The 27965-nt window shown below is 50.9% G+C and overlaps 15 protein-coding genes across 17 annotated transcripts; 10 read left to right on the top strand and 5 right to left on the bottom strand.

The window, feature by feature from the left end:
* Window positions 1-829: 829 nt before the first annotated feature.
* On the top strand, window positions 830-2610 carry PPTG_05155 (hypothetical protein; the record flags this gene model as incomplete). Its single annotated transcript, XM_008898654.1, has 2 exons — window positions 830-1037; window positions 1100-2610. 2 exons carry the CDS (start codon window positions 830-832, stop codon window positions 2608-2610), a joined length of 1719 nt encoding a protein of 572 aa, XP_008896902.1.
* Window positions 2611-2684: 74 nt separating this feature from the next.
* PPTG_05154 (diphthamide biosynthesis protein 2) lies at window positions 2685-4393 on the top strand (the record flags this gene model as incomplete). The annotated part of the gene is made up of 3 exons (XM_008898653.1): window positions 2685-3562; window positions 3629-3742; window positions 3808-4393. 3 exons carry the CDS (start codon window positions 2685-2687, stop codon window positions 4391-4393), a joined length of 1578 nt encoding a protein of 525 aa, XP_008896901.1.
* A 562-nt stretch (window positions 4394-4955) lies between these two features.
* PPTG_05153 (hypothetical protein) lies at window positions 4956-5645 on the top strand (the record flags this gene model as incomplete). Its single annotated transcript, XM_008898652.1, has 1 exon — window positions 4956-5645. One exon carries the CDS (start codon window positions 4956-4958, stop codon window positions 5643-5645), a length of 690 nt encoding a protein of 229 aa, XP_008896900.1.
* Window positions 5646-5926: 281 nt separating this feature from the next.
* PPTG_05152 (hypothetical protein) lies at window positions 5927-7231 on the top strand (the record flags this gene model as incomplete). Its single annotated transcript, XM_008898651.1, has 1 exon — window positions 5927-7231. The coding sequence occupies one exon, from the start codon at window positions 5927-5929 to the stop codon at window positions 7229-7231; it is 1305 nt and encodes a 434-aa protein (XP_008896899.1).
* Window positions 7232-7420: 189 nt separating this feature from the next.
* Window positions 7421-10042, bottom strand: PPTG_05150 (hypothetical protein; the record flags this gene model as incomplete). The annotated part of the gene is made up of 1 exon (XM_008898648.1): window positions 7421-10042. A coding segment is annotated over one exon (1755 nt), but the record flags the coding sequence as incomplete, so codon positions are not given.
* PPTG_05151 lies at window positions 7506-8291 on the top strand. 2 transcript variants are annotated; one of them, XM_008898650.1, is made up of 3 exons: window positions 7506-7729; window positions 7808-8022; window positions 8115-8291. In XM_008898650.1, exons 1-3 carry the CDS (start codon window positions 7687-7689, stop codon window positions 8133-8135), a joined length of 279 nt encoding a protein of 92 aa, XP_008896898.1. In that variant the 5' UTR covers window positions 7506-7686; the 3' UTR covers window positions 8136-8291. The 2 variants fall into 2 exon arrangements, with proteins under 2 accessions (XP_008896898.1, XP_008896897.1); XM_008898649.1 differs by having other exon boundaries at window positions 7640-7729; window positions 8112-8217.
* Window positions 10043-11047: 1005 nt separating the features above from the next.
* Window positions 11048-12364, top strand: PPTG_05149 (AGC/PKA protein kinase). The gene is made up of 2 exons (XM_008898647.1): window positions 11048-11206; window positions 11273-12364. The coding sequence occupies exons 1-2, from the start codon at window positions 11081-11083 to the stop codon at window positions 12137-12139; spliced, it is 993 nt and encodes a 330-aa protein (XP_008896895.1). The 5' UTR covers window positions 11048-11080; the 3' UTR covers window positions 12140-12364.
* Window positions 12365-12485: 121 nt separating this feature from the next.
* PPTG_05148 (hypothetical protein) lies at window positions 12486-13406 on the bottom strand. Its single transcript, XM_008898646.1, has one exon. It carries the CDS (start codon window positions 13367-13369, stop codon window positions 12578-12580), a length of 792 nt encoding a protein of 263 aa, XP_008896894.1. The 5' UTR covers window positions 13370-13406; the 3' UTR covers window positions 12486-12577.
* A 789-nt stretch (window positions 13407-14195) lies between these two features.
* Window positions 14196-16016, top strand: PPTG_05147 (hypothetical protein). Its single transcript, XM_008898645.1, has 6 exons — window positions 14196-14738; window positions 14811-14902; window positions 14965-15210; window positions 15276-15378; window positions 15464-15561; window positions 15641-16016. The coding sequence occupies exons 1-6, from the start codon at window positions 14231-14233 to the stop codon at window positions 15827-15829; spliced, it is 1236 nt and encodes a 411-aa protein (XP_008896893.1). The 5' UTR covers window positions 14196-14230; the 3' UTR covers window positions 15830-16016.
* Window positions 15929-17704, bottom strand: PPTG_05146 (hypothetical protein). The gene has a single exon (XM_008898644.1). It carries the CDS (start codon window positions 17394-17396, stop codon window positions 16002-16004), a length of 1395 nt encoding a protein of 464 aa, XP_008896892.1. The 5' UTR covers window positions 17397-17704; the 3' UTR covers window positions 15929-16001.
* Window positions 17705-18485: 781 nt separating this feature from the next.
* On the top strand, window positions 18486-21223 carry PPTG_05145. Of its 2 annotated transcripts, XM_008898643.1 has the most exons (3): window positions 18486-18942; window positions 19014-19470; window positions 19531-21223. In XM_008898643.1, exons 1-3 carry the CDS (start codon window positions 18586-18588, stop codon window positions 20136-20138), a joined length of 1422 nt encoding a protein of 473 aa, XP_008896891.1. In that variant the 5' UTR covers window positions 18486-18585; the 3' UTR covers window positions 20139-21223. The 2 variants fall into 2 exon arrangements, with proteins under 2 accessions (XP_008896891.1, XP_008896890.1); XM_008898642.1 differs by having other exon boundaries at window positions 19014-21223.
* On the bottom strand, window positions 19382-21147 carry PPTG_05144 (hypothetical protein). Its single transcript, XM_008898641.1, has one exon. It carries the CDS (start codon window positions 21111-21113, stop codon window positions 20280-20282), a length of 834 nt encoding a protein of 277 aa, XP_008896889.1. The 5' UTR covers window positions 21114-21147; the 3' UTR covers window positions 19382-20279.
* Window positions 21224-21359: 136 nt separating the features above from the next.
* PPTG_05143 (hypothetical protein) lies at window positions 21360-23770 on the top strand. The gene is made up of 5 exons (XM_008898640.1): window positions 21360-21713; window positions 21792-22754; window positions 22818-23001; window positions 23065-23342; window positions 23404-23770. The coding sequence occupies exons 1-5, from the start codon at window positions 21446-21448 to the stop codon at window positions 23607-23609; spliced, it is 1899 nt and encodes a 632-aa protein (XP_008896888.1). The 5' UTR covers window positions 21360-21445; the 3' UTR covers window positions 23610-23770.
* Window positions 23771-23783: 13 nt separating this feature from the next.
* Window positions 23784-24600, top strand: PPTG_05142 (hypothetical protein; the record flags this gene model as incomplete). Its single annotated transcript, XM_008898639.1, has 2 exons — window positions 23784-24035; window positions 24094-24600. The coding sequence occupies 2 exons, from the start codon at window positions 23784-23786 to the stop codon at window positions 24598-24600; spliced, it is 759 nt and encodes a 252-aa protein (XP_008896887.1).
* Window positions 24601-24649: 49 nt separating this feature from the next.
* On the bottom strand, window positions 24650-27874 carry PPTG_05141 (hypothetical protein; the record flags this gene model as incomplete). Its single annotated transcript, XM_008898638.1, has 1 exon — window positions 24650-27874. One exon carries the CDS (start codon window positions 27872-27874, stop codon window positions 24650-24652), a length of 3225 nt encoding a protein of 1074 aa, XP_008896886.1.
* Window positions 27875-27965: the final 91 nt, after the last annotated feature.

Here is a 27965-nt window from a genome sequence, read left to right as displayed (position 1 = left end):
CGAGTGGTCTATTGCCGAGCTGGTCATTAAAGAGTGGGTCGCAATTATGCAGCTGAAGTTACCAAGTCGCCATCTCGTAGACAACGTAAAACGGGGCACCAGTGGAATTTGTGGTTGAGCTCAATCGGCGCTGGCAAAGTTGCACTGTTATATGTGTACGAGTATGGCAGTAAAATTAAAATATTGCCAATGCTGGCATCGTTTAAAAGGGTGTGCATTGATCCAGTAGCTACTGATCGAGCTGGAGCAGCTAGTGAAGTGACGTTGCAAGAGTTTGCCGATCGGCTACAGCAACGATGGGGCTGGACATTTCAAGGGACAGCCATACTATGGAGAATGTGGGCTAATGAAATCGTCCCTGTGAGTTCGTACGCATGTATCCAATTGCCGATTGTTTTGAGATCTTTGTGGTACATGCGAGCTAGCTCCTTGCGTGGGTATCCTAAGTTGTAGTAACCATACAAGCAGTGTAACACAGTGTTAGGGTGCGCGTGCTGCGTGGTCACCGCCGCTTCCATCAGGTTCCGTGTCTACTGCGTCGTCTATCGCTCTCAGAGACCGCTGAGTCGTATAGAAGCTGTGGGAATCCTCACCGGTGCGATTGCTGCGCGATTCGGGCCAAGGGTCGCGAATAGATCCGATTATGGAAATTTGGCTGGAAACGACAATTTCAGTCCGTCTGAAAAAATGGATAAAGTCCACAGTGTGGTCCACATCATTGACATGTTGAAATCATGATATAGGACAGGTATGTCCTATCCTGCAGCATAGCTGTCCACGTGGTCGTTCTCACAATTGGATTATCGCATCGCCGATCGTATCCGCCACCATGGCGCGCAAGAAGACGTCGACATCCACTTCCAAGACCAAGCGCGCAACGCGCATCGACAAAGATGTCAAGACCACGCTCATGCACAGCCGTGTGCTGTCCTTCCTGTACGATCTCATGTGGAGCTACCGCTACTTTCCGCAACTTGCCTGCTGCTTGGTTCTCGTCGAGGCCTGCGTTGGCTACCTCATCATCCAGAAAGTGCCCTGTACGTCTGCATTCCAATACCATTTAATAACTCAGTCAACTAATGGGTGCTAATGCATGTAGACACAGAGATCGACTGGTCCACGTACATGCAGCAAGTGGAGCTGTTCAAGGCCGGAGAGCGCGACTACATGCAGATCCGTGGCGACACGGGCCCACTCGTCTATCCCGCTGGCTTCCTCTACGTATTCTCCTTCTTGCACTCGGTCACTGACAATGGTCAGAACATCCAGCGTGCTCAGTATATTTTCCTGGGCTTCTACCTCATCATGATCGCTACGGTCCTCGCAATCTACTACCGCGCTCGAGTGTTGCCTCCCTGGGCCACCGTGTTCTTGTGTACCTCGAAGCGACTACACTCGATATTCCTGCTGCGTATGTTCAATGACGGTGTGGCTATGATGCTGCTGTTTATCGCCGTGTACCTGTTCGCTCGCCAGCGCTGGCGTTGGGGCTGCGTTTTCTTCAGTCTTGCCGTGTCCATCAAGATGAACGTGTTGCTGTTCGCACCAGCGCTATTCTTCCTGCTACTGCAGTCGTGTGGTATTCTACGTACAGCGTGGTATCTATTCATCTGCGCTGCGATTCAGATTGCACTGGCCTATCCGTTCCTAAAGCACAACTGGTGGAACTACTTGAACAAGGCCTTCGAGCTCAGTCGCGTGTTCACATTCAAATGGACAGTTAACTGGAGATTCCTGGATGAAGAAACGTTCGTATCGGGTGGATTCGCGATCATCTTGTTGCTGGGCCACTTATTCTTCATGGTGCTGTTGCTGGACAAGCACTTTAACATCATCGGCACGATCCGCGCCGTGACGATGAAGCCATTCGCGATCTACGAACCGTTCCCGATCCAGAGTGAGATCGTCGTGACGTCGCTGTTCGTGATGAACTTCGCGGGTATTGTCTTCTCTCGTACGCTACACTACCAGTTCTACTCTTGGTACTACCCGACCCTACCGTATCTGCTTTGGTGCTCGGACTTGCCGCTGCTCCTCAAGATGGCAGCGTTGCTGAACAACGAGTACGCGTTCAACACGTTCCCGTCGACCACGATGAGCTCGCTTATGCTGCAGCTCACGAACATTTTCCTGCTGATCACGCTGTATCTGAACCAGAAGAACAACTCGTTCATACCTTATCTAGACGCCGAGGCCCGTACGAACCTTATCACCTTTGTGAACGAGGAATGCTTCGATGGTGCGCGACAGCTAGCGCTGTACTACGGTAGTGTGACGGAGGATCTGGCTGAAGGCGCCACGGTGTCGTCTATTGACGAGCATGAGGTGGTGCTGTCTTTGCCCAAGATGAAGCTGACGCTGGCCGTGGGCTTTGGCAGCAGCGGTCCTGTGACGGGCGAGGGTTATGGTCGCCAGGTGCTCAAGGATATGCTGAAGGAGGCTGGCGAAGGCATCAAGGCTGGAGACACCATGGGCAAGCTCATTAACCGCGAGTACATGAAGGAAAAGGAGCTTAAGAACCTCGTGGACTCGCTTGACGAGGAGCATGACAGCAAGACGTCGCTACGTCAGCGTACGACCACCAAGACTGTGACGTCGCCTGATGTCTAGGTAAATCTAATACCCTTGTGAAAATGCACATTTATGTGGTAACACAAAACCTGTGCCAATTGATTCTTATCAGAATGGCTGGTCATTCAATTGCGATGACGGTAGCGTTGGCCTTCGAGAGCGACGATGGCTCGCGTGCCATCGAGATGCAGGTGCAGGTGCAGGAGAGCGACGGCGTACGCAACGAGGACTGCGATCTGCGCGTGTACTACGACATTGCACGTACCGTAGATCAGATCCGACGCGGCGGATACAAGAAAATCGCGCTGCAGTTCCCGGACTCGTTACTACCAGACGCGTCGCAAGTACAGCAGGAGCTTAAGGACGGGCTAACCGGCCAATGGGAGCGTGTGTTTATATTGGGTGACACATCGTATGGCAGCTGCTGTGTGGACGAAGTGGCGGCGCAGCACCTCGTGGCCGACTGCATCGTGCACTATGGACGCACGTGTTTGAGTGCGACGACCAAGATTCCGGTGATCTACGTGTTCGGCAACGCCCCAATTGAAGTGAATGACTGTGTACAGCAGCTGAGCGAGCGTATTGCCAGTGTGGATGTGATGAAGACGCTGGTATTGTTGTATGAACCTCGCTTTCATCACGCTAGCAGCGCGGTGTTTGAGGGTTTGAAGGAGAAATTTGCTGAACGGAAGCTGGTGTTTGGAACTATGAAGACGCTCTACGACCCGACGAAAAAGTTGCAAGAGATTGAATCGTCCAAGGCTGACGAGGGCTCCTCGGTGCTTACAATTGGTGGACAAGAGATTGTGGTGGACACTGAGAATGTGGAGATCACCCCGGAAACGTTCACACTACTGTATATTGGAGCTGAGTCGGCGCACCTCACTAGCATTCTGATGCGCTACAGCAGTGTGGAATGCTTCTCGTACAATCCCGACCTGATGTCTACCCGCAAGGAGGGAGCGACTGTCAACCGTGCACTAATGAGACGGTAAAGCTAGGTTCAGGTTCGAATTGGTGGCTTGCTGTTTGAAGAGCTAACTTCTTTGTACTATAGATTTTTCCTCGTCCAGCAAGCCAAGGAGGCTCAGATCTACGGTATTTTGATGGGCACGCTTGGCGTCAACAAGTATCTTGACGTGGTGCATGGACTTCAGAAGCTGATCAAGAAGTAGGTTGATCAGCTATTGTCATTTTTTTAAGCTTGAAACGCTAACGCTTGTTGTACATTTACAGGAGTGGACGCAAGTCGTATTTGTTTGTGGTGGGCAAGGTCAATGTACCTAAACTCGCAAACTACGCCGAAATCGACGCCTTCGTGCTCGTGGCATGTCAACAGAACACTCTCATGGACAGTAAAGAGTACTATAAGCCCATCGTGACGCCGTACGAGCTCCAGCTTGCTCTCTCGCTTTCGGAGGAGTGGGATGGTCAATGCAAGACGGACTTTAGTGAGGTGATTCCAGCTCTAGATCAGACAGCCCAAAGCGTGGAACAGGCAGCAGTCGATGGTGAGGATGAAGCCGATAAGCCGTTCTTCTCATTGGTATCTGGAACGTACAAAACTGCTTCTCACTCGACAGCAGTCGATCGTGAAGCAACCACATACGCTCTCACGGCGTCTGGTGAACCAGATGCATCGGGTGCATTGCAGGTCAAAAATGAGCGAACGGAGTTGACTACTTACCACAGTGAGGCAGCCGATTATTTTGCAACGAGAGAGTATCAAGGCTTGGACCCGCGCATTGGCAAGACTCCTGCACACGCCGCCGTAGAGGGCAGTACAGGTATTGCACGGGGATACACTCACGAAACAGAATAGACAGTCACACCAACTTGGTCACATAAGGTCTTCCAATCGAGAATTGTTAGTCAGAGAAATCTCTCAATCCCCAATGAGAGTTTTTACGAGTAAGGCATTCGAGAATTTGCACAATGAGACTACTGTGGTTCCAGTTGGTCGACCGGCAGGGTGCATCGTTGTCTCCCACGAATTCTCTGCAAGAAACACCCAGTGTTGATGAATTCCTGAAGGCAGCTTACTCCCAAGTAATAAGCTAGCGGCCAACATTCCCAGAGCTCGACCCCGCTGATCTCAAAGTCTTTGCTAACAAAACCGCGCGCAGGGACCAGCAGCCGTTGAAAAGGGGGGAAGTTTAGGCAGCTGTGGACTTGACGAAGGCTGCCCTGCTGTCATAGAAGTACCGAGGGTCTGGTTCCAGTTGGTGAATACCGACGGCGTGGTCATCGTCGGCACAGATTTGGTCACTCTATCTGAAGAAAGCACAATTAAAATGCTAACGATGTTCGTGTAGAGATAGTATGACGGCTCCTATCTCAACGGGATACTTGTACCAAACCTAACAGTCTACAAAGACAGCATGATGGAGTCTCCTCTCGATATTTACGAAGAAATTGGATCGGCTGGGCGTGAAAAGAGGACTGCGCTCTGGGTGAAGGAACAACGCCTGACGTCAGTATGGTGCCCCGAGGATTCCATTAGTATTGACCTCCGTTCCCTTGAAGCGATTGATAACTACAAGCGCATCGAGGAACGAATCGCCAAGGATAAAGGACAGGACTTGAGTATTGTGCTAAATGCCATCACGAGTGTGATGTCTTCTAAAGGTGATCCGAGATTTATTGTATTGGAGAACTCTTCGGGCACAGGCAAGACGCAGATGGCGTTCAATTTGCAAACGAGCGGCTCATGTGACGTATTTTATTTGCCGTGCGCCAAGGCTGGAGACGATGCCCAATTAGTTTATAAAGCGTTCAGTAAGCGAACGGTAGCTTTCTTGGGTTGCATCAACGAAGCTGCGGAGAAGTTGAACGAAGGATCTGTGGCTGAATTTTACGGTGCCAAGGAGCTGCGGCTGTACGCCTTTATTGTCGCTGCGCTCAGAGGTGACGAGAGCTTTCGCGGCCCAGCCACGCGTTTGGAAGTGGAACAAGCATTTCGGGAAAAAAAAAAATCAAGCCCTTCGTTTTTTTCCTCGATGAATTTGCTCGCCTTGGGTCATCCTATGCTGGTGATGAACGGAAGATCGTCGAAAAAAGATTGCGTTTGGTGAGGAATGTCTTTCGATCCTTTGGTATACCAGTTATACTCAGCGCTACTAACGGGACCGCGCGAAAGCTTGTGTGCTTTGGAAAAAGTTCTCGATCGACGTCAGAGATGAAAAAAACTCCTTGGTGTGTGGTGGTGATCCCATTGCTCCCTTCTACCATTGTGCTTGATGACGAACACTCAGGTGATGGGGATGGTAGAGTCTCCAAGGCGATGCTTCTTACTCAACTCGAGTGGATCCTTCAGCATTCTCGACCACTGTTCGCAATCCTAGCCTGACAGTACATGACGGAGAATGGAAACTTTGGAACGACTCCAGCGGATAGGATTCGGTACTTAAGTGATATGACTGCAAAACTGGCGCGCGTAATCCGGAGCTTGAAGGAGCGAGGGCGGCCAAACGAGTTTTTCTACCGTGTGGCAGATACATGTACCAACCTGATTGACAGTCACTTCGGCTGCCTAGAGGAATCCGAACCGTTTGACCTCAATCTGGGTAGTTGTGGTCTGCTGAAAGACGAAGAAAACTGGAAGTGCAGTCGTAAATTCCCGCAACTGGAGAGTGACATGCTGCTGCATTTGATCTTAATGGGAGACCATGAAATGGAAGAGGGTGAGTTATTACGGCCGGTAAATGTCCCGTTGCACGTGGTGCTGCAAGACAAATTTTTCAGAGACGCCGACTGCAGTAACATTTCAACTCGTAAGAATGGCGCCTCAACTCTGGAAAGCCTTGTGACTGGTGCGGTCGTTCTTGCAAGCCACCGTGAAAAGTTTTATGGAGTTAAATCCCCCGAGTTCGTAGGGAGATTTCTTTACGAAATGGATGTGGTCGCGGACATCGATACGGTAATGAATCCTCCGTCAAACCACGACAAGAACGCCGCCGTTATTCCGTTTTTATCGCCACCAAACAGGGAGTGGCCACCACAGTTTTTGCAGACTTGGAATGGTGATGGTACACGCTTCGCTGCCATGTATTGTACCGCGAATACGGCAGATATTGATTTTAGTTTTCATTCGAGGGATGAGAACGGCAGATGCGCTCTTTCTGGTGCGTGCAAAGATCAAGAAACCTTGACGTTGAGTACTCTCAAAGAAATCCTGGAGAGTCTTCATGAGGACGCTTCCATTCATTTAGTGATGGTAAGGAAGTTAAAGGAGGCATATTTCGTGAATGTTGCTCCTCCAGTATGTACTGAGCCTACTCCAACTGCTACGATGGATAGCACAGAGGTGAAGCTACAAGACGGTTGTTTAACGCGATCAGGGGACAAGCGTAAGTTCCCGGCGAACATATCCGTGATTTCGGGTACGGAATCGAACCGCAAGCGTAGCTGCAACGTGAAGATTAACGCTTCTCAATGCGGTTTAACAGTCCAATCAAGTGCCCAAGGCGAACTCGAAGCGAAGGATGTGATTGTGCAGAATGAAGAGTCCAAAATCAAGGGCAAAACCGAGTCCCCATTTGATTTCTTGAAACGAGTGAAGCTGGAATTTGCCGACTTTTATTGTGTTTCGGAGCGCGGCGAGCTTCAGAATTCGAAGAGCTTATGCAAGCCAAATCCTCCGCTGATGGCGTCTCTTTGAAAGAACAAGAGAAACGTGGTCGTGGTAAACTCATTCTCTTGTTGGAGCTTGGGATACAAACACCAGGAAAAAATGGAGAGAAGAAGAATTCCAGGCTTAACAAATGGAAGTGAGGTCAACGATCTGAAAGTTAAATCAGGATGGCTGAGTGGATGGAGATAAAAGAAATCTGGTGCTCAGACTTGCTCATTTTTTTTTTATCTTTTACTAAGTGAAATGTTTCATGTCAGGACATACGGCACGGTCTCTCGTCATAGCTGTGAATTGCGTTACTTAAAACTCGACAATTGAGGAAGACTGATCATTCAATCTCACCTTTTCGCCGCTCAGCGCCAAGTTTCCGTAGGGAAAAAATGAATGTACGCTAAAGTTGAAGTCTACCAGAAACTATCGGTTTATCCGGATTTGTTTTTGTTATCCGGATCTAAAATTTGCGATTCCGCACCATAAGCAACATGAGCGACGGCATCACCGCCTCTCGCGCGGAAGTCATGGAGAGTGCGTTGCCCTATCAACGCTTCAAGCACTTTCACATCCATCTCTAATGCATCCTCTCCTTTGTCAAACTGCTCGCAGCCGTGTACGAGCTTTCCCGTCTGCTCAACACTGGTCTGGACCGGGACACCCTGGCGATCCTAATGGCGCTTATCCAGAAGGGCGTCAACCCGGAGGCGCTGGCTGCAGTCGTGAAAGATCTACGCAAAGATGCAGCTGAACAGCAACGGACAGAAACACCACAAGAACGGACATTCACCGGCGGCAAACAGCCCCTGTCGACTCAGGAACTCCAGGTCAGTCAGGTGTGTCGAAAGAAGGTTCTTCTCTCTCTATCTCTCAATTGGGCTGACGAAAATGTGTGTTATGTGTACCTGGCTCTCAGAAGAAGCGCCGCTCGGACTACTAGTTGACTAATATTCGTGCCTAGTTCCTTTTCTATTGGCATTTTTGTGTCGTACCATACAAACTGCTCGCACTTGTCTCTGCGTCTAGCTGCTACTAGCTGATAATCGGCAGGTTTGTCTGTCATTCCCTATGTATAATCGGAGCCAAAGCCGATCAGTTCCTTGTGATGCGGTGCATCTCGACAACAAGAATGCGGCCTTCCACAATGGCGGCGGTGGCAAAGAAGAGGAAGGTCATGACAGGACGCAGCACGGGGTTCTGGAACCAATCGGTACGGCCGATCATGTACAGGAACTGAAGCTGTGCCAGCACCAGCAGCGGCAGCTTCTTGACACACCACCAGATGCCACCCAGCAGCATATCTGACGTTGCTGGCACCTCGTCCTTCTTCCACTGAGCAGTACGCAACGTGTGTGCCACTGCGAAAATCAGCAATAGTGTTGTCAGCATCAGGTCGTGCACGATAACCCAGAGTTTCCCTGCGTAACTGGGCTGCATGGTGATTGGGATCACCTGGATACTACACCAAGTAAGCAGGACGACGATGGAGACGCTTGAAACCAGTGGCATGGATGCAATGGCATACAGAGCACTGCATGAGAACTGACAGGCTCGACGCACCATACGAGAGTTAAACACATCGATGGAGAGTGGCTGTGCGTTGCCAGGAGTGGGCAGGCCCCAGCTTGACAAGCGGCGTGGTCGTCCATTAGGCTCCGTGAACAGCTTCAAACAGAGGGAGATGTAGGCAAACCAGATGAAGGCGAAAATGACCAGGAACGACACCACCCTGCCTAGAAAATTGCCGAAATGGTCTTCTCCCAGTCGTGCACGCACATCCTGCCAGTACCAGAACACCTGGAAGTACGTGTACGGCAGCCAGAACCACGGCTTCACAGTAGCGCCACTGTACTTGTAGCTCAATAAGGGACCAGGGATCTCCCCCTTGGCCAGGTTCTTATCCTTGCATTTGTATAGATCCCAGTTCATGCGTTCATAGAAGACCATGTGGTTGATACTGTAGTAGAACGGCAAGCGGTGGACAACCGAGACGTCCACCGCATCCACTGCATCGTCACCATCGTCTGCTCCGTCGCTCTCTTCGCCGTTGTCATCTCCATCCCATCCCAGGAAGAACAATGGACTCTCCTCAAAGGCCTCAAAGAGTCCGGGCATGAAGCCTTGAATGATACCGATGTAATTGTACTCGCGGCCAGTGATCATGAAGCCGTCGATGGCATCTGAGTACAGGTTCCTCGCCACGATACTATCGGGAGAGATAACTAACAGTCCATTCGAGTACACGACTGACTGGCCATTGTCCACAGCACAGAACTGATGGCAAGCGAAAATCTCGTCCAGATTGCGCAGTACCAGGTTCTCTGGGTCCAGGTAGACCACGCGTTTGAGCGACGAGATCTGCGGATCGTCCCATATCACGAGCTTGTTGCGCATATGTAGCAGTTGTGTACGGTGGTCGGTCAGCGGCATGTGCGCGAACACGTTGGGGATGTTAGTGCGAACGATCTCCAGGTCCGGGTCGTCCCCCTTGAGCGCCCTCTCGCTGCTCTCCTGCAGTCCGTCCTGCGGCACAATCACCATGCGACGGTACTTGGTGTTGGAGTCTTTGATACTGCGCATAAGCACGCGCGTGGCTAGCAGCAGCGCCTCGCTGTCCTCACCAAAATCGTACATGATAGTGGCGAAAGCGCCCTCGTTGGGCTCCACGACGCTCTCTGGTGCCACCGTCGCGGGGGCTCTAGCCTTCGCCTTGCTCGTTTGTGCTGAGCAGCACGACAGTATCAACGCGGCGATGAGGAGGACTGAGAGATGCCGCCGTCGCTGGCGGCCACCGACCGACGCGCCATCAGTGCGCGACGGTCTGATCCCCATCGTGAAGAATTGACTATCGCCCAAGCGAGCAGCTCCCTGTCCCGTTCTTGTCCATATGTGTGATGTGGACCACGCTAAATTATTTGAGCGACCTTCGCGCAACTTTTCCACTTCAACTTGACAAAGCTTGAATTTGGACCGAGAACCCACCGAGGTCCGCATGCTCTACAAATCTCTTCGACTTTTACGACGGAACTTTAGGCGACCACAGCCAAAGCGAAGGAGACTACGATCTTATTCGATTTCAGGAAGATATCACCAGCGGTGACTTTCCACAACCAATGGTTTGGTTCTACGTACACCTGAACACTTTAAAGTGCTTAAAAACGCGTCCACCGCACACTTTGTAATGTTTAAAACGCGTCGAAGGGCGGCAGCTTGTAGCCTACAAGTTGTCAGTCTGACCGTCAACTACATGTACTTACTTAGGCCTTTCCCCCTCGCCTTCCGTGCGTGTTCGGTGGACTTTAAGTCGAACATGAAATTTCGTGACACAAGGCTCATGAGGCGATCCATCGACACTCGAGCAGCGTTATGTTCCGTAGCTCGATGTTCTACTATAGTTTAGACAGAACTTGGCCAAATAATGGAAGAAGCATCTGTACTATTAGATAGAGGCCGCTTCATTCGCGGCACTCACTCGGCCGGCCTTATCTTGCTTTTTTCTATAATTACGTTCGCGGCTGTTCAGGTTCATGTTGGTTATGTCCAGGCCAGCCCGCTCCTGGCCGGACGTATATTCGCACCACATTGCTATTCCTATCGTGCTGGCTGCGAAGTGTCGAGGTGGAAACGGAGCGGCGAGCTGCAGGACAAAAATACCCGTTGCGTAGATAACCACCGGCTATTGTGATCGGATCTGATCGTCGCCCCCTTCACTGCCGATTCCTCTGCGCACGCGCCCATAGCCCAAAAAAGACGCGAGTGAGCAAGGCTGCTGGGGTTTCACCACACGCAGACGCCCCCGTTCGCGCACAGGATTGACACATTCGACTAGCGCTGGACACGGCAGCAGTCAACTGAGACTATACCACAGGGACACACTCAGGACGAATGACCACCCCAGACGGCGTCAAGGTCTCGAACAAGTTCGCAGCCCCGCTCGATGGCTCGCAGTTCGACATGGGCGTGACGCTGGGTACCGGTTCCTTCGGTCGTGTGCGCTTCGCGACGCATAAAGTAAGATATGACGGTCGAAAAGGTGGGTTATTTCCAATAACTGACGATGTGGTGGCTTGTTAACAGGCAACCAACACGTACTGGGCTATCAAGATCTTGAAAAAGGCCGAGATCATTCGATTGCAACAAGTGGAGCACATGCTCTCGGAGAAGTCCATCTTGCTATGTTTGGACCACCCGTTCATCGTCAACTTGGCAGGCACGTTCCAGGACACCAAGTACTTGTACATGGTGCTCGAGTATGTGATCGGTGGTGAGTTCTTCACACACCTTCGAAAGGCTGGGCGGTTCGACAACAACACGGCAAAGTTTTACGCAGCACAGGTCGTGTCCATCTTCGAGTACATGCACAGTCAGGATTTCATCTACCGCGACTTGAAGCCCGAGAACTTGCTACTAGACAACGAGGGTTACATCAAGATCACCGACTTCGGATTCGCCAAGCGAGTCGCGTTCAAGACGTACACGCTTTGCGGTACACCCGAGTACATCGCGCCGGAGGTGTTACTAAACAAGGGACACGGCAAGGGAGTGGATTGGTGGACACTGGGCATCTTGCTCTATGAAATGCTCGCAGGACAGCCACCTTTCTGCGACGACGACCCCATGGGCATTTACCAGCAAATTCTTTCAGGAAAGCTCAACTTCCCGCGTTTTTTCGACCGCAACGCCAAGGGACTTATCAAGCGCATGCTCACAGCCGACCTAACGAAACGGTACGGTTGTCTTAAGAACGGAGTCGAGGACATCAAGAAGCATAAGTTCTTCACTGGTATTAATTGGGAAGACCTACTAGCGCGCAAGGGCGCCGCTCCGATTATCCCACGTGTCGGCACGGCCAACGATACGTCCAATTTCGATCCGTACCCAGACTCCATGGAGGATGCGATTGTTCCCGTTTACAACGGCAAGGATCCCTTTGCCGAGTTTTAGACGATACCCCGACGATGAAAATGGTACGAAAATGCATTGAGTACATTGCAGTGCGAGCTTCATGCAAAGTAGAGGAGGCGTTGAAGAGAATTCAAGCAAGAAATTATGGTCGACAAGGTCATGCATTTCTATTTATCGCGATAATGCGGCGGAAGAGAGGGTCAACGACTGCAGTGCTTGTTTGATCTCGTAGTAATAGGTCGTCAGACTGGCTTTGACATCGCCTTTAGTTTAGTATACATTCGGCTAGCACTAGCTTATGTTGCTCGATCTGGATGATCATCAGCGCCGTCCATTTTCACTTTACTTCTGTCATGCGAAGTAATATATGCATCACATCCATAAATCGTTGACCTCATCACCAAAAAATTTCATTCAAGCACCACATTTCAACTCGTATTTGCTAGCTACCAAGGCAAGTTGACTTGATCCAGCACCTTACAACTTCGAGTTCGGGAACAGCGTCTTGTCGCCGGGGAAGCGATAGTACGCCGTGCCCTTATTCATGATGCGCAGCACACGACCAGCATTGTCAGGCTCACGCATACCGGCGGCGAAAGCGTCCACCACAGCCTTGATTGGCATGAGACCGCCCATCATGTTGGTGTACTGAGGGACTTCCTCGACAGCCTGGTGACCCATGTTCGTCTCGGCGAAACCCGGGCACATGCAGAAGCAGCGGATGTTGTCCGACTTCTTGAGCTGGTACAGCGAGCGTGTAAAGCCCACGACACCGGCCTTGGCCGCAGCGTAATCGGGTCCGAACGGCGTTGGAGAGAGGGCGGCCATGCTGCCAAGGTTTACAATGACACCCTCTTTGCCATTAAGTGTGCGCTTGAACTCGCAGATGGCGAACTGTGTGCCGCGGATGAGCGCAGTGAGGTCAATGTCGATGACAGCCTCCCAATTGGTGCTCTCGGGCTGGTAAAAGGTCATGTCGCCGGCGATACCGGCATTGTTGACCAGCACGTTAACGGGTTTCTTGAAGTATTTGCTGGCGTACGCGAAGGCGCGCGAGAAGCTGTCCTTCTCGGTCACGTTCTGACGGTCCCAGCACACATTCTGCTCGCCGTATTTGCGCTGCAGCTCTTTGCCCGTGGCTTGCAACTCGTGTACGTTCACGTCCGTAATCATGACCTTGCCACGACCAGCCAGAATCTTCTCCGCGAAGGCGCGACCGAAACCGCGGCCGCCACCCGTCACGATCGCAACAGCCTCGTGGAACTCCATGGTCTTCTTAGCGACGAGCACTTGACTGCAACGGTTCCAATTGAAAAGTGAGCAGGGATGTAGTGCTCGGGTTTCTGTTGACGTGAACGGACTGTCTCGTGGCATAAAGCTGCTTTGTGGCATGACAGCGACGTAGCAGTTGTCCAATTTGTGTACTGCAAGTTGAACCTCTAGAAGAGACTGCGTCGTAGTGTGTGTTGAAGCTGCTGCTGTTGAAGCTAACGGCATCGAATGCTGCATCATCAGTTTCTTGCTACTTATCCCTGCAATGAGTCTCTAGCTGGTTCATGCGTTTGCATTGCTGTCTTCGTATCCCTGCAATGAATCTCTAGCTGGTTCATGCGTTTGCATTGCTGTCGTAAATGCCAGAATGGCCCACGATAGAGGGCAGGACAAATACCACTTCGGTGACAGGTGCCCCAGACTTGCTGATTCAACTCGACCTGAATTTGATGATTCCAATACGTTTCTCATGATAATGGTCATTCGTACATACACTTACCGGTATACTCTTCTCTTATAACCTGCTGTTACACGACTATGCTGCCTTTTATGTCGTTTGGTGAGCGTCAATGCAGGCTTAAGAGTAGTGTGTGTTTCGTTCGGTTTCATACCCCAAAGCATTGCTGATGATGGGACGGAAAACGAGAATTGTGCGAGACTTCTGTGCCCCGTGGCTCAGAATAATTGATAATACTGGCGTCGCGTTGCCATCAGCTCGAGTATTATGCGAGCTTCAATATTGATCACAGCAGCATCAGGAAAACAATTCCTCAAATGACCATTCTATTGGATAGTTATGTGGTGTTGCTCACACAAATGCCACGTATCTTTCATTTTGGTGCGCACAGATCCGAGATCATGGACTCGCTTGCGTGGGTATTGGCGCTGCTACTTGTGCTGGCAGGCGCTGGATACATGTACATGCAGCGACAAGAAGAAGCCAAGAAGCAGGCGTTGAAGTTGCAGAAAGAAAAGGAGGAGATAGCGCGCCAGCAGTTCCACGGACTCAACAACAAGAAGTCCAAAAGCAAGGCGAAGAAGAAAGTGGACGTGACAGCGGAGATTAAGAAGAAGAAAGCGCAGGCTGCGGCGCAGGACGCAGAAGAGGAACACTCGAGCATCTTACACGTTCTCAAGGGTCACAAATACGGCATCACTGCTGCAGCCTACAGCCCCAACGGCCGCTTCCTGGCCACGGCCAGCTCGGATCGCTCCATTCGCCTCTATTTCCGCGACACGCTCAAGGAAAAGAACCCCAAGGTGCACCAGATCAACATAGAATATGACCACGTCACGGCCATGTGCTTCAGTTCGGACGGACGCAGTCTCGTGATTGCAACGGAGAACGGCAACGTAAAAATCTTCCGTACGTTGGCGTGGCGCTCCGAGGGTGCCAAAATGTGTGCTTAATGCGTTCTTTTGTGCTCGATTTTGGCAGAAAAACTGCGTGCCAAACCGGAGATCGTGGCGGACTTCCCGGTTTCACACAAGACGGACGTGCACTCTGTACTCATGAACGACATTGGCAACGTATGAGGGTAGATTAAGCTCTAGGTTTTATTACGAGACTGACTGGAGTTTTGCTGTGGTAGTGGGCAACTATCATTACATGCGCGGGCGACTCGGATACGGACGTCAAGTTCTGGAACTTGAGTGGGGAGTTATTGCAGACAGTGAACACGAACCAGGTGGCAAACTACCACTGCGTTGGCTCCAAGGACAACCGGTATATCGCTGTGGCAGCGTACACACCGGAGGTCAAGATCTACGAGATTGTGCGTGAGAAGACGGGCGCCTTTAAGAAGGTGAATAAGATCATGACGCTGCAGGGACACAGGGTAAGACTACGAAACTAGGAGTTTGCTGGGATTGCTGCTGATACTGTGCTTGTTATGAAACGTAGACTGGTGTCATGGATCTTGCCTTCGATGGGTCAGACGCGCTTCCTGTGAACCGCGTTGTGACTATTTCAAAGGACTCCTCTGTCCGCCTGTGGGATATTAACGGTACGTTTGAGAGATAGAGATAGTTAAAACTGAAGTGGTGAGAGTACTTACTGGTATTTTGTTGCCCGTAATTATTACTATGCAGTACGATACACCGTGCAAGAAGATCCTAAGGTGTTGTCATCGTTCAATGCCAGTGGAGATCAACCGTTCCAGGCTACCGACTTCGCTCCTAACGGCAAGGTGCGATATGCATTAGAGCCATGAATGTTGTCGTTGAAGCCATTGGATTGACATTGCTATTGACGGTTGGTTGGTGCAGATATTGGCCATGGTGAGGGGTAAGGACCTCGTGTTCGTTCGGACCAGTGACAACAAGGAGTTCTTTACCATCGAAAACGCAATCGAAGACCTTATCAAACGAGCCACGTTCTCTCCCGATGGGTCTGAGGTGTTGGTGCTAGGAAAGAACTGCAAGCATATCAAGATTTACAAGACGCCTGAGCTATAGAGGAAGGGGAAGCATGTTAACCCATGCATTAGCATTAGAAGGAAGCAGTGGGGGGGGGGGGGGGGGGACAAACAAGAATCATCTTAACCCAAAAAACCACCGGGGGGGGATAACAGTGATTCATAGAGACGATGTTGATGACTGTATTTCGTTAAATTGAATGCTAACCACTCTAATTCTGTGGCAGAATGTCCAATAGCTTCCACTTCAGCATGCTGATGTTTTCAGTGAGAATGTACTTATCTGACCGACGAACAGCAACAGCCATCCGCTCGTGATTCAAAGTGTCGCTCTGCTCATCTCCGTGCTGCACCAAGTCGTCTTCCCAGGACTCCAGCAGCTCATCGTCCTCCTCGATCGAGGTCGGGAAAGTCTCCAGCATCTTCTCCAGAGTGTAGATCAGACGCGTGAGTGCTTCTTGCTCGTTTTCCAGACTCACCATTTCTCCATCCAACGCCTTGTTCGCTAGTATTTCAAACTCCTCAACTGTCTCGCAGTCGATCTCCTGTATCCGTGTAGCCATAAGAAGCAGATCATTGGTCTCTTCTGCCACAAGCTCAAACGGGTTGGTAGCGTGATCCAACCCGTTAATCAGGAGGAATTGTTCCTTCTCGAGGTAAAACTTTGTGGACGCTTCGTCCATCGGGAGCCACATTTCCACAGCATCGAACGGGTTTCCGATGATAACGAAGCCATACAACAACAGCAGCTTATGGTTCGATAGCGGTCCGTAGTTGATGAACATCTGTGTGCCAGCATTCCAATGCTGATGACTCACGAGCTTAAAGAGCTGAGTATCCATGTCAAAGAAGTGGGACATCTCGGCTTCTGGGTCGTGGTTTAACATGTCGAACACCGGAACCATCGCCTTGAACGACTGCTTAGCTACCGGAACAGAACTACTGCTATCCTTACTCGAAGGCGCCTCATCCAGCCGTAGTGATACGAAGCGACTCCAGATCGTTGACAACGCCCACTTGTAGTTGTCCAAGGAGAAGAAATCATCGAATAAATCAACGGTAATTCCCTCCGTGATATTTTCAAAGAGTTCGAGAAGCACCGTTTCTTTCAAACTGGTATAATCCGCAGCCACTTTCTTCTCCATCTGCTGAGCAATGAAGAACAAGTTGCTGCCTTCCAGCGCCTTGATCTCTTCCTGCTCAAAGTAGAGTGCATTGTGGTATGTTTTAGGTAACAGCTCGATATGTTTGGCCCATTTCGACTTGTCACCTTGCACAAATTTCTCGTACAGCAGCGCGAGGGCCAATTGATCGTCTTCACGCTCAGGTGTGAGCTGCTGGAAGAACGCGATGTTCTGCAACGCAGAGATCTCCTGCAGACTCTTGACGGACAATACCGAGTCCAGCGGGATACTGAACACCTCCGTGTGCGGCGTCACGTCTTCGGCGATGAACACGCCGCGCTCGGACGCACAGGCGCCGTCCTGAGTCTCGTAGACGAAATCAGTGGCAATCCGCACCTTTAGCGTCTCAGCCGCCCACTCGTTGTAGCCCACAAACGCATCACCACTGAGCGTCTCCACAGATTCATCGTGTTCTGGGGCCATGTCTTCCTCGTGATCTGGGGCTTTTTCTCGTGTGGCCAGCGCAGACTGCAGCCCCGACCCGGGAGAGTTGCTGCATGTGGTCAGTCGACGAGCATTTTGCCAACTTTTTGGATCAGATGTGAGGATCTCTTGAACAAAGTATGACCAGATATTTGTGTAGACGTTGTGTGACGTGCAGAATGTATGTCAGTCAACGTCAAGTACGTGGCGAATGGGCACGGCGATCGGCTCTCTCTGCAAACCTCCCACACTTCAGACTCGCCCTGAAAGCGTCAAACCGAAGCAAAGGTCCTCTAATGTACATGCCTGAGGTAACACAACGCGCTGTGCGCTGCTTCAAAGTACATAGTGATTCATAAGGCACGGAGCTTCAGCCTGATGCCTTCAGTGCCTCGCTGAGTCAGTATCGATCAGATTATCGAGCTCCGGCTTTCTGGCTGCAGGAAAAAACGCCATGGGCTTTGGTAAATTTCTCGAAAATTTGACTGCAGCAACAACAAAACCGTTTGCTGAGCATCCATCCTGGATGCCAACCTTGCTTGTTGTGCTTGTCAAGCCCGATCCTTTCTGCCATCCTGGCGAGCAATGGTGCTGTTTTTTGTCGTGTGGGGGCTGGTTTTATCGTCGATCAACGACTTCGAGAGCAGCAGCTGTTGCAACTAACATTTTCTTCCGCTCTCGTGGGATTTTAGTCAAGTTGCACTTGTGATACACGAGTTGTGTATCGTTTGGCAACTTGTGTAGCTTTCTCGACGCTGTCGAGGAGCACAGCTCGAATGTCCGCTCTTCCGGTCTTACGACGGTTGTCCAGTCCAGCATTCCAAACGAATCCTTCGATCTGTCCGAAAAGTTTGACGAATCGTCACTGACAATACCGTAATGTACCAAGGTGGTAGCGAGTTTTGTGTGCTGTGAAGTTTGAGCCGAAGCACACACATCCGACGCCTCACCTCAGAACCCCGTTTGAGCAAACTTTGGCTTCACTACATGTACGGATAATTATCCCAGCCCGTTCTTTGGGGTCTGGCGTTGGGGTCGTGGTATAAAGCCCGCAAGAGCAATGAGCTGCTGACAATTGTTGACTTTCTTCCTCAGCAAAATTTCCTTTTCACCAGAAATATTTCACTTTTAGCGTAATCGTTCATTTTCAATTCGTCATCAACATTCACAAGTCGCGCCTCTGCAGGTCATGTCGCTGGACTTGGCCGTGACCCCGGCGCCGCCGCGCGGCAAGGGCGGCGGCTGCTCCGTCAAGACGGAGGCCGTGCGCATCCAGGAGCTGTCGCTGGCAGGCGAGGCCGAGGAAGGCTCTCGGAGCTCACCTAAGCGCAAGCAGCGACCAGCCAGCGGAACTGTGGCCACAGACCTGACAACGTTTTCCGCAGAACTGCCAGCCGACCAGAAGCGAGGCAACAAACGTGCACTGTTGACGACTGTGCCAAGTGGCCGACGCGACGGCGAAGTGGTGGAGGTCGAGGGGCTGCTGGTCGTGGCGGAACAGGTCGGCACAGGGCAGGACTCGCCAGTGTTCCGAACGCTCGGCTCGGTGAGGAGTTTCGAATGGCTACAACCGATGGAAAAGCAATGCTGAGAGTGTGTTGTGACTGTTTGGTGCAGATCTACTGCGTCCTGGTGCGGAAGAGCAGCGGGTTGTCATTGGAGACCGTGTCCAAGGACAGTCATCATACTGTTGTGCTGGATGTTGACGCCATGGACCTGGTGCACGAGCCATTCAAGAAAGATCGCAAGTTCCAACTACAATATCGACTGAATGGTAGTGGCAACGGGTTACGAGCTCCGTCCTACGTCTTTATGGCGTCGACGAAGGAAGAATATGTCGAGTGGGTGAACGGAATTCTCAGATTCCAAGCGGCAGGGTCAAGAGAGCACGAAAGCACGGCGAGTACAGGGGACAAAATGACTGGTTCTCTATCTTCAAATTGCGTTAGAATGCAACAGGGGACACCAGAGCCGCGTGGACAGAGTGGAGACCAGCAAAATGAGCAAAGAAACCAAAAACTAGAGCCTCAAGTGCAGTCGTCTCTAGGTGAATTCGTGTACGCCACGCCACCCAGTACGAAGCACATTATCCTAGTTCGACACGGCCACTACATTAACGCTCATGTGCCTCAAGTATCAGACTCAGAGCAAGTGCTCTCGCAGATGGGAAGACAACAGGCAGAGCAAACCGGCAAATGCCTGGCAATGGCACACAACCGCGTCCCTACTCGACACGATGTCACTGTCTACCACAGTGATATGACGCGTGCAGTGGAGACTGCTGCTATTATCGCCAACAACTTTGGCGAGGTGTTGCTAAACCCGAGCCCATTGCTACGTGAAGGCTGGCCTGGACTGCCATACTCGTCCAATCCTGCATATGGAGGAGCTGCAGGTGCACGCGACAATAGCGCGTATGATGCCATACAGGAACGAAGTCGTATGGACGTCGAACGGATGCAGAAAGCTTTCAACAGGTTCTTCTTGAGCTCAGGCGAAGCTCAAGACGAGAGCGACGAGGAGTCCTACTGCGTACTTGTGTGTCATGCCAACCTGATCCGGTTCTTCCTGTGTCGTGCACTCGGTATAGACCCCGCGAACACGTGGGGTCACTTCGAGATCAACCACTGCGGCATCACTCGCATCGACGTGTGTGCTAATCGGCCTATCAAGGTCACGGCAGTGAACGAGACCGGTCACTTGCCACAGTCCCTCATCACGTCGAGCGAAGATCATCTATAAGCAGGCGGTGGCAAGGGAAGCAACACAGTTGCTGCTGGAAATATATGTCGTCAACGTGTTAGACAAACGCAGCGTTCAGCCTTCAGTTAGGAACCACAGAAGGCTCTTTCGATGCTAAACTGAATGTGACAAACTCTGTTCTTAGACAACAGAGTTACTGACGTGGTCTGTGCCGGAGTAGAAATCCTCGTTGAACGCATCCAGACGTGCCACTTGCTCCGGCGTCAGCTTCACTTTAGCCGCTTCCAGGTTCTCCTTCTGTCTTGCTTCGTGCACCGACTTGGGCAGCGTGGTGTATCCCTTGGCCAGATCCCACGCAATCAGTACCTGGGCTGGTGTAGCCTGTACTTCCTTGGCTAGTTCAATAAGTCTCGGATCGTCGATCTTCTTCACTCTAGCCAGAGGCGAGAAGGCTTGGACATGAATGCCATTCTCCTCGCAGTATTTGACTAGTGGCTTTCTCGTGAGCCACGGGTGCAATTCGATCTGGTTCACGGCTGGTTTGACCCTCCACGTCTCGGCCAGTTTAGTCAAATGTGGCTCTCCGAAATTGGACACGCCGATGTCGCGCAGGATGCCTTCCTTCTGCAGATCCTCGAGCGCACGCCAGGTATCAGCGCGCAGCGTGGGGTCGAAGGGCTGATGTAACAGGAACAGATCAATGTAGCCGCAGCCGATGAGGTCGTTGCTGGAGCGCGCACCCTCAAGCGCCTTCTCGTATCCCCAGTGGAACTCGCGCAGCTTGCTTGTGATGAAGATCTGCTCGCGATTAATGCCGGAGTCCCGCACTGCGCGACCCACGTCGGCCTCGTTCTCGTACAGCCGCGCGGTGTCGATGTGGCGGTAGCCTAGACGCAAAGCCGACAGAACCGACTCGTAAGTCTCTTCGCCGGCTGCGGCCTTGTACACGCCAAGCCCCACCATGGGCATCCGTGCCCCGCTGGGCAACGCAACGGACGGCACGTCAACGCTCATATCAAAAACGATCTGCTTCTGACAAGCAGAGGACCGTTAATATCACTTTTAACAGATCTTTCTAGAAATGATAAATTTTGATTTGAATCAAAGCTACAAGTTATAACGTTTTACAATGTCTTAAGCTGTTTAAGCCTTTCAAAAGCAAATCTTTTCAAATGCTTGAATATTAAATTTTGCAGGATATTCCATAAATTTGTATCATCTTCTATGATCATCCCTCTGCAAACCGTTAGAGAAGATTAGCCACTTTCCCCCTTGTTGAAGCGTCGATTCATTCTTCATCCTGACGTCAAGAGCAGAACTCAGGATTTTCAAGCATCCATCGCAGCATGCGGGCGTCTCTCATTGTCGCCCTTGTAGCTGCCACCGTATCGGCCTCGCCGCTCTCACTGCTTGAACGCACGAGCAGCGGGGGCTTCGGCTACGTGCGCAGTCCGGATCGCTCTGTGTCACTCACTTCGCCTCGGCCGCACGACTACATCGACGTGTCTAAGCTGCCCAAGAACTTCGACTGGCGCAACATTAACGGCACGCGCTACGTGAGCATCTCGCGCAATCAGCACATTCCTCACTACTGCGGCTCGTGCTGGTCCTTCGGTGCGCTGCAAACCCTCCTTGAAGTTGATATCAATATTAAACCTAACATATCCTTCTTGAATGTTATAATTTATACAGCGGCGACATCAGCTCTGGCAGACCGCATCCTCATTGCCAAGGAGCGCAACCCAGGCAACAAACCGTCAGTGGAAGTGCACCGAGAGGTGGTGCTGTCGCCCCAAGTGCTCCTCAACTGTGACAAGAAAGACAACGGTTGTCACGGTGGCGATCAGTTGGAAGCCTATCGCTATATAAAGGAACACGGTGTTCCCGAAGAAGGATATCAACGTTACGCAGCCACGGGCCATGACACAGGCAACACTTGCACCGACATGGACGTATGCGAGAACTGCCTGCCTAGTAAGGGCTGCTTCCCCCAGAAGGCATACGACAAGTATTATGTTTCAGAGGTCGGCACTACTCTGGGCGAGCAGCAGATGATGGCCGAGATCTACGCTCGTGGACCAATTGCATGCAGTGTGGCAGTTACCGACGGGTTCCTCAAGTACTCGGGAGGTATCTTTGATGATAAAACCAACGCTACAGACGTGGACCACGCCATCTCGATCGTTGGGTGGGGAGAGGAAGACGGAGTACCCTATTGGGTGCTACGCAACAGTTGGGGCAGTTTCTGGGGCGAAGATGGCTGGATGCGCGTCATTCGAGGCGTCAACAATGTGGGAGTGGAAGGAGAATGCGCCTTTGGCGTGCCCAGGGACGACGGATGGCCGACTCCGACAAAAATTGAGGAAAAAGAAGAGGAAAAATTGGAGGAACCTCAAGAAGAGACATCGGTGGAGTCGACGCTGGGCGGTTGTCGTCAGAAGCTGCACTTTGCTGGCGGAGAGCGCGTGATTTCGCCACTGCCTCATGAGACGATGGATGTTCAGGATCTCCCGAAGAAGTGGGACTGGCGTGATGTCAATGGGAAGAACTACGTCACGTGGGACAAGAACCAGCATATTCCGAAATACTGTGGCAGTTGCTGGGCTCAGGGAACAACCAGTGCACTGTCCGATCGTATCTCCATCCTGAGAAATGGTACGTCTTGGACTTGGCAACAGATTATGGCTTTTGAATGCTGATTTTATTGATATCCTGTAGCTTCGTGGCCGGAAATTGCGCTATCACCACAGGTCCTTATCAACTGTCACGCTGGCGGTACTTGTAATGGTGGAAACCCTGGTCTGGTGTATGAATATGCACACCGCCATGGCATTCCGGACCAAACGTGCCAAGCGTATCAAGCCAAGAATCTCCAGTGCGACCAGTTCGCTATCTGCGAGACGTAAGAACATGATCTGCGTTTGATTATGCTTCCTAGCCACTGACTTGGTTGTTTGTGACTCAGTTGCTGGCCGTCGAAGGAATCGTTCACTCCTGGTGTGTGTGAGCCCATCAAGAAGTTCGCCAAGTACTACGTGTCCGAGTACGGATCGGTGAGCGGCGCTGACCGTATGAAGGCCGAGATCTACAAGCGTGGTCCCATTGGCTGCGGTGTGCACGCCACGTCGAAGTTCGAGTCGTACACGGGCGGCATCTACTCGGAGCACGTCATGTTCCCACTGATCAACCACGAAATCTCCGTCGCTGGTTGGGGATACGACGAAGACACGGACACTGAATACTGTAAGTACTGATCTCAATACTGCTACACAGGTTATATTATTGACACTTCTCTATTTGTCAGGGATCGGACGCAACTCGTGGGGAACGTATTGGGGTGAGAACGGCTGGTTCCGTATCCAGATGCACCACAACAACCTCGGCATCGAGCAGGACTGCGACTGGGGTGTACCCCTCCCGGATGGCTCCAAGCCTAACGACTTTGTCGTCGACTACCAAGGCAACCAAGCCACGGACAGAAACTTCTTGTACGTGGGCGATGCACACTAAACAACGGAACGCGAACGACATAAGAAAACCTGCATGGTTTGTGCTTATCCTGTACAAGTTGAAGTCGATAGGGACCGTTCACAAAAAATAAAAAAGTCATGTCATGGGAGAAATAAAAAAAAAACGTCACGAAAAGACGTTAGATCCAACGGTCTCATTAACTTTTGCAAGATCATGACGGTCTTGGATTCCAGCGATGACTGCCATTTGTTCACAGATGTGTTTGGCCGCTTGCTGCAGTTGTTACTGGCTTGCATTGCCATCTTCATGCTCTACATCAAGCGCAAACTCGAGTTTCCCATTCGTCCCATTAAAGTCTGGGCGATGGACGTGAGTAAGCAGTCTCTGGGTGCGTTGTACATTCACTGCGTCAGTGTCATCTTGTCCATCGTAATGGTTGCTGCGTCGACTGAAAACTACGATGAGGTTTGTACTTTTGTTACTTCTTTTTCAAATACCAGTATAAAACTAACTTCATTACCAGTGTGGAATATATTTTGTCAACTATGTGCTCGATACGACATGGGGTGGCTTCATTATGATAGTTTTCCTGCGTATGATCGATAATGTGGCTGCGCGATTCGGACTCCTGGACATCGCACGCTGTGGTGATTATGGTGATCCACCACAGATGCGAATTTGGTGGACGCAGTTCTTCGCTTATCTTACAGCGCTCACACTCATGAAGATGGTCGACGTGTTAATTCTCTGGGCCTTCTTCCCGGACATTGCGTACTTTTCCACGAGGTTGTTTTCGGCTTTCAAGCACCATCGACACTTGGAATTGTCTCTCGTGATGCTGGTGATCCCAGGATGCTGCACGTCCGTTCAATTCTGGATCGTGGATTCGTATCTGAAAAGTGATGATAACCAGCTCAAATTTATCGCCGACAACAGTGAGAAGCGATGGATTAGTCAAGACGTTGTTGGTTTACCACCACCACCTCTATCTCAAGGTGATGAGTCTGTCAAAAGTGTGAGTCCGCTTTAAATTGAGTTTTTTTTTGTTACTTTCAACGAACTCTTAGCTACTTGAATCGTTATATACTGGGGTATCGCTCGCGTTGCTGTTGCAGTTGCGCTCTCCTCTGGTCTATAAGTTCGTCCACTGACAAGTTCGTAGGTTGGGCACCAGATATCGACGAAACCATCGTCCTGGATGCATCAGTTTTTTCACGATTACTACTGATACCGGCGGGTGCCGTCGTAGGCGTAGGTTGGCTGCTACTCGACTCCTTTGTGGGTTTTCCGTTTCCAGCGTCAGCGTTGCGTAGAGCAACGATTGAAGCGTTAACAAGTCTCTGAAGTGCGTTGATCTCTCGTGCCAGCCATTTCGCAGGCTCCCCTAGTTTATCAGCCCCTCCTGCAGTCTGAAGCGTGGCATCAGACGCTTCCCCGATAGCTGTGACGAGAGCCTTGATCTTGTGCTCCATGATGGTCTGCACTGCGCGTCTTTCCTTCACTAACGTCTCGCATCGCGCTTGTAGTTGCGTCTGGTCGTCAGTAACAGTTCGAGTCTGTAGCTGTTGGTTCTCTAGCATCATTTTTTCTAATTGTCTTTGCAGATTCGCGAGTTGTTGCTTGTCCCTATTATCAGAGCGGTTAAGGTCTTTAGTACGCGCTTCGAGCTCCACTTGAACGAGTTTTTCGAGCTTCTCACGCATCTGGAACTCAACTGATACCTTTTCAGATTTGACATCTTCCAGTTCTTTGGCCATCCGTTGATGCTCCGCAGTTTGTGCATCAACCAACGCGCGTAGTTCTTTAATCTTCTCCTCGGCAGATAACAGACCATTTCCGGTATTGTTGCTGTAGTTGTTGTCGTTTATGATAACTGGATCAACTGGATGAGGTCGGAACTGTTTGTGTGTGATAAGAAGCTCAGCAGGAGGCTCAGAGACCGCAGAAACAACTGTTGGTGCCATCTTCGCTTGAGTTGCACCACCACCCCAGTCTCCAAGTGCCTTAAGTAACTCGGCATCAGTTTTACCAGGGGAACTCGCGTTGTGTTCCATCGCTACACGTTGCAAGTGAATGAGGTGTGCTGTCTTCTCATCAAGCTTCTCTTCCAGCTCCTTCTGGTGACGATCATACGCATCTAGTTCATCTTGCAATGCAGTGATCTGCTCGTCACGTTCGTTTAGTCTTTGAGTCAAAGCAATCATAATGTCTCGTTGTTTGAGTAACAACTGCTTGTAGCGATCCACTTGCGCCTTCTCTTCTTCAATCGTCTCTCGCTCCTTCTCGAGATCAGCTAGACGACATTCATATTCCTGTCGAATCCGATCCTGATGCTCTTTAAGAGCATCTCGTATCAACGGATCCTCAACATTAAGGGTCTCTCCGTCACCACTAAGACTAGTAGGTGTTAGTCGTCTCTGGTTACTCATCAGCATTTGAGAAGTCAGCGCTGAAATCCGCTGTTCAAGACGCTTCTTCTCTTCTTTCTCGCGCATAAACTCCCGAGAACGTTCCTCCAGAGCGCGAATCGCTGCCATCTTGTCTTCTTCAGCACGTCGCCGTTGTTCATCCAACTCAAGTAGTCGACGTTTATCCACAACATTTCGAGAACGCTCTTCCAGTTCTGCTCGCAATCGCTTAAGTTCTCGCTCATACTTCCGGAGTAATGATTTCTGATCCAAATCTTCATTAACTCGTGCCTCGTTCTTGATGTGTTTAGCTCGGTTTGCGAACTTAAGGGTAGAAAGCGACTCGGTCATGGCTTCCAATGCAGGAGATACCATGGCCATCATCGTGGTCTTGCAGTTGCCACCTAACGAATCCTCAAGGATACGAGTGAGTTTACTATCACGATACGGAATATGTTGACGTCCGCGTGCATCGGTGAGAGCCGAGATGACATTTCCCAGTGCTGAAAGGGACTGATTGATCTTCTTACTCTCCTCTAGTCGTTGGCCAGTAGCACCAGACAGTCTCACACGTTCTGAGCCAGCAAGATCCACTAGATTTAGCTTACCAACCTTGAAACTCTGCCGAACCATCGCTTCTAGCTTCGGATGCAACGCTGCTGCGTTGCCATTCGCTCCGTTAGGAGCTTTCCCGTTAGTAGGGGTGTTACCGTGACGCGCTTGATAAGCGTTAACAAGCGCCATGAACTCTTCCGGTGCTACATCATTGCCTTTGGAGTCCACATACGTTGTTTTACTCTGCTCGGCGATAATGATGAACACAGCGTGGCTACGAGATGACAACTCGTTCATCTTTGTACTACCAGTAGCTCGCATGGCCCCACCGCGTTCCATGAGTCCGTAGATTTCTTCTGGTGATCGTACAACCCATTCAGATAAACCCTCAACAAAAACACCACGACGTCGGTCTTCTCGGATAGTCAAGTTGGATCGTTCGGGTTTCAATAAATCCGAGATGGATTCGTTGTATATCTGCAGATACGATGCACGTACGAGAAAACGACAGCGTGCGGACACATTTGCTTGAATGTGGCAGAAAATCTGCTCGATAGCACGTGGGATGATGCCACGCTCTTCGACACTACCGGAGCCGCTGTTAAAGCCTTCCATCGTGTACGTTTTTCCTGTTCCAGTCTGTCCGTAGGCAAAGATGGTGGCGTTGTATCCTTCGAGTGAGGACTCCACTACTGCCTTGGCCGTGTTCTCGTACACTGTACTCTGTGTACATTGTTGGTCGTACACATGATCGAACGAGAACACGTGACTACCGTACGCTCCTGGTGTACTGGAATCACTGTCAACGCTTCCACTACTGCTCAATGCACTGAGGTTCTCCGATACAGTCAACACATGACCGTGTTGATCCACGTTGATGACGTTCTGGAACGGTCGATCCCCGTGAAGTTCACGTGGCAACGGCGGTCGAACACGAATCACCACCTTGAAATTGCTGCCACGTTCTCCGAATCGACTCGAACTACTCGAAATACTGTGTGTACTATGGGCTGGAGACGACGGTCGCTCGAGAAATCCCTCCGAAGTTGTCGACGCCGTCTCGCCATCTTCACTACGGGCAGTTCCAGAGTTGTAGGCGTTGGATATCGCTGTTCGTTGGAGGTATCCTCCTGCTGCTGGTGAACTGTAGTGCTGCTGTCGACGTGTATTACTCGGCGACGAAGTACTTAGAGGCGACGAACGTGCACTACTGGATGGTGAACTCCAAGCCGAAGACACATTGATACTCATTCCTTGATACGGACCTCGATTCACACGTGTTGTACTACTAGGACTCCGAGATTGACGCAACGACGCATTAAAGTCGCTAGAACTCCTCATCTTCACTTGAGTTGTTGCACTGTGTCTTGAAACCCCAAAGCGAATATGAACACTTTTACCTTTAAAAAAAATGTACGGTAAAGATAAAAAA

Source organism: Phytophthora parasitica, assembly GCF_000247585.1.
Source record: "Phytophthora parasitica INRA-310 unplaced genomic scaffold supercont2.7, whole genome shotgun sequence".
NCBI lineage: Eukaryota > Oomycota > Peronosporomycetes > Peronosporales > Peronosporaceae > Phytophthora > Phytophthora nicotianae.
This window is presented reverse-complemented; position numbering and strand designations above follow the sequence as displayed.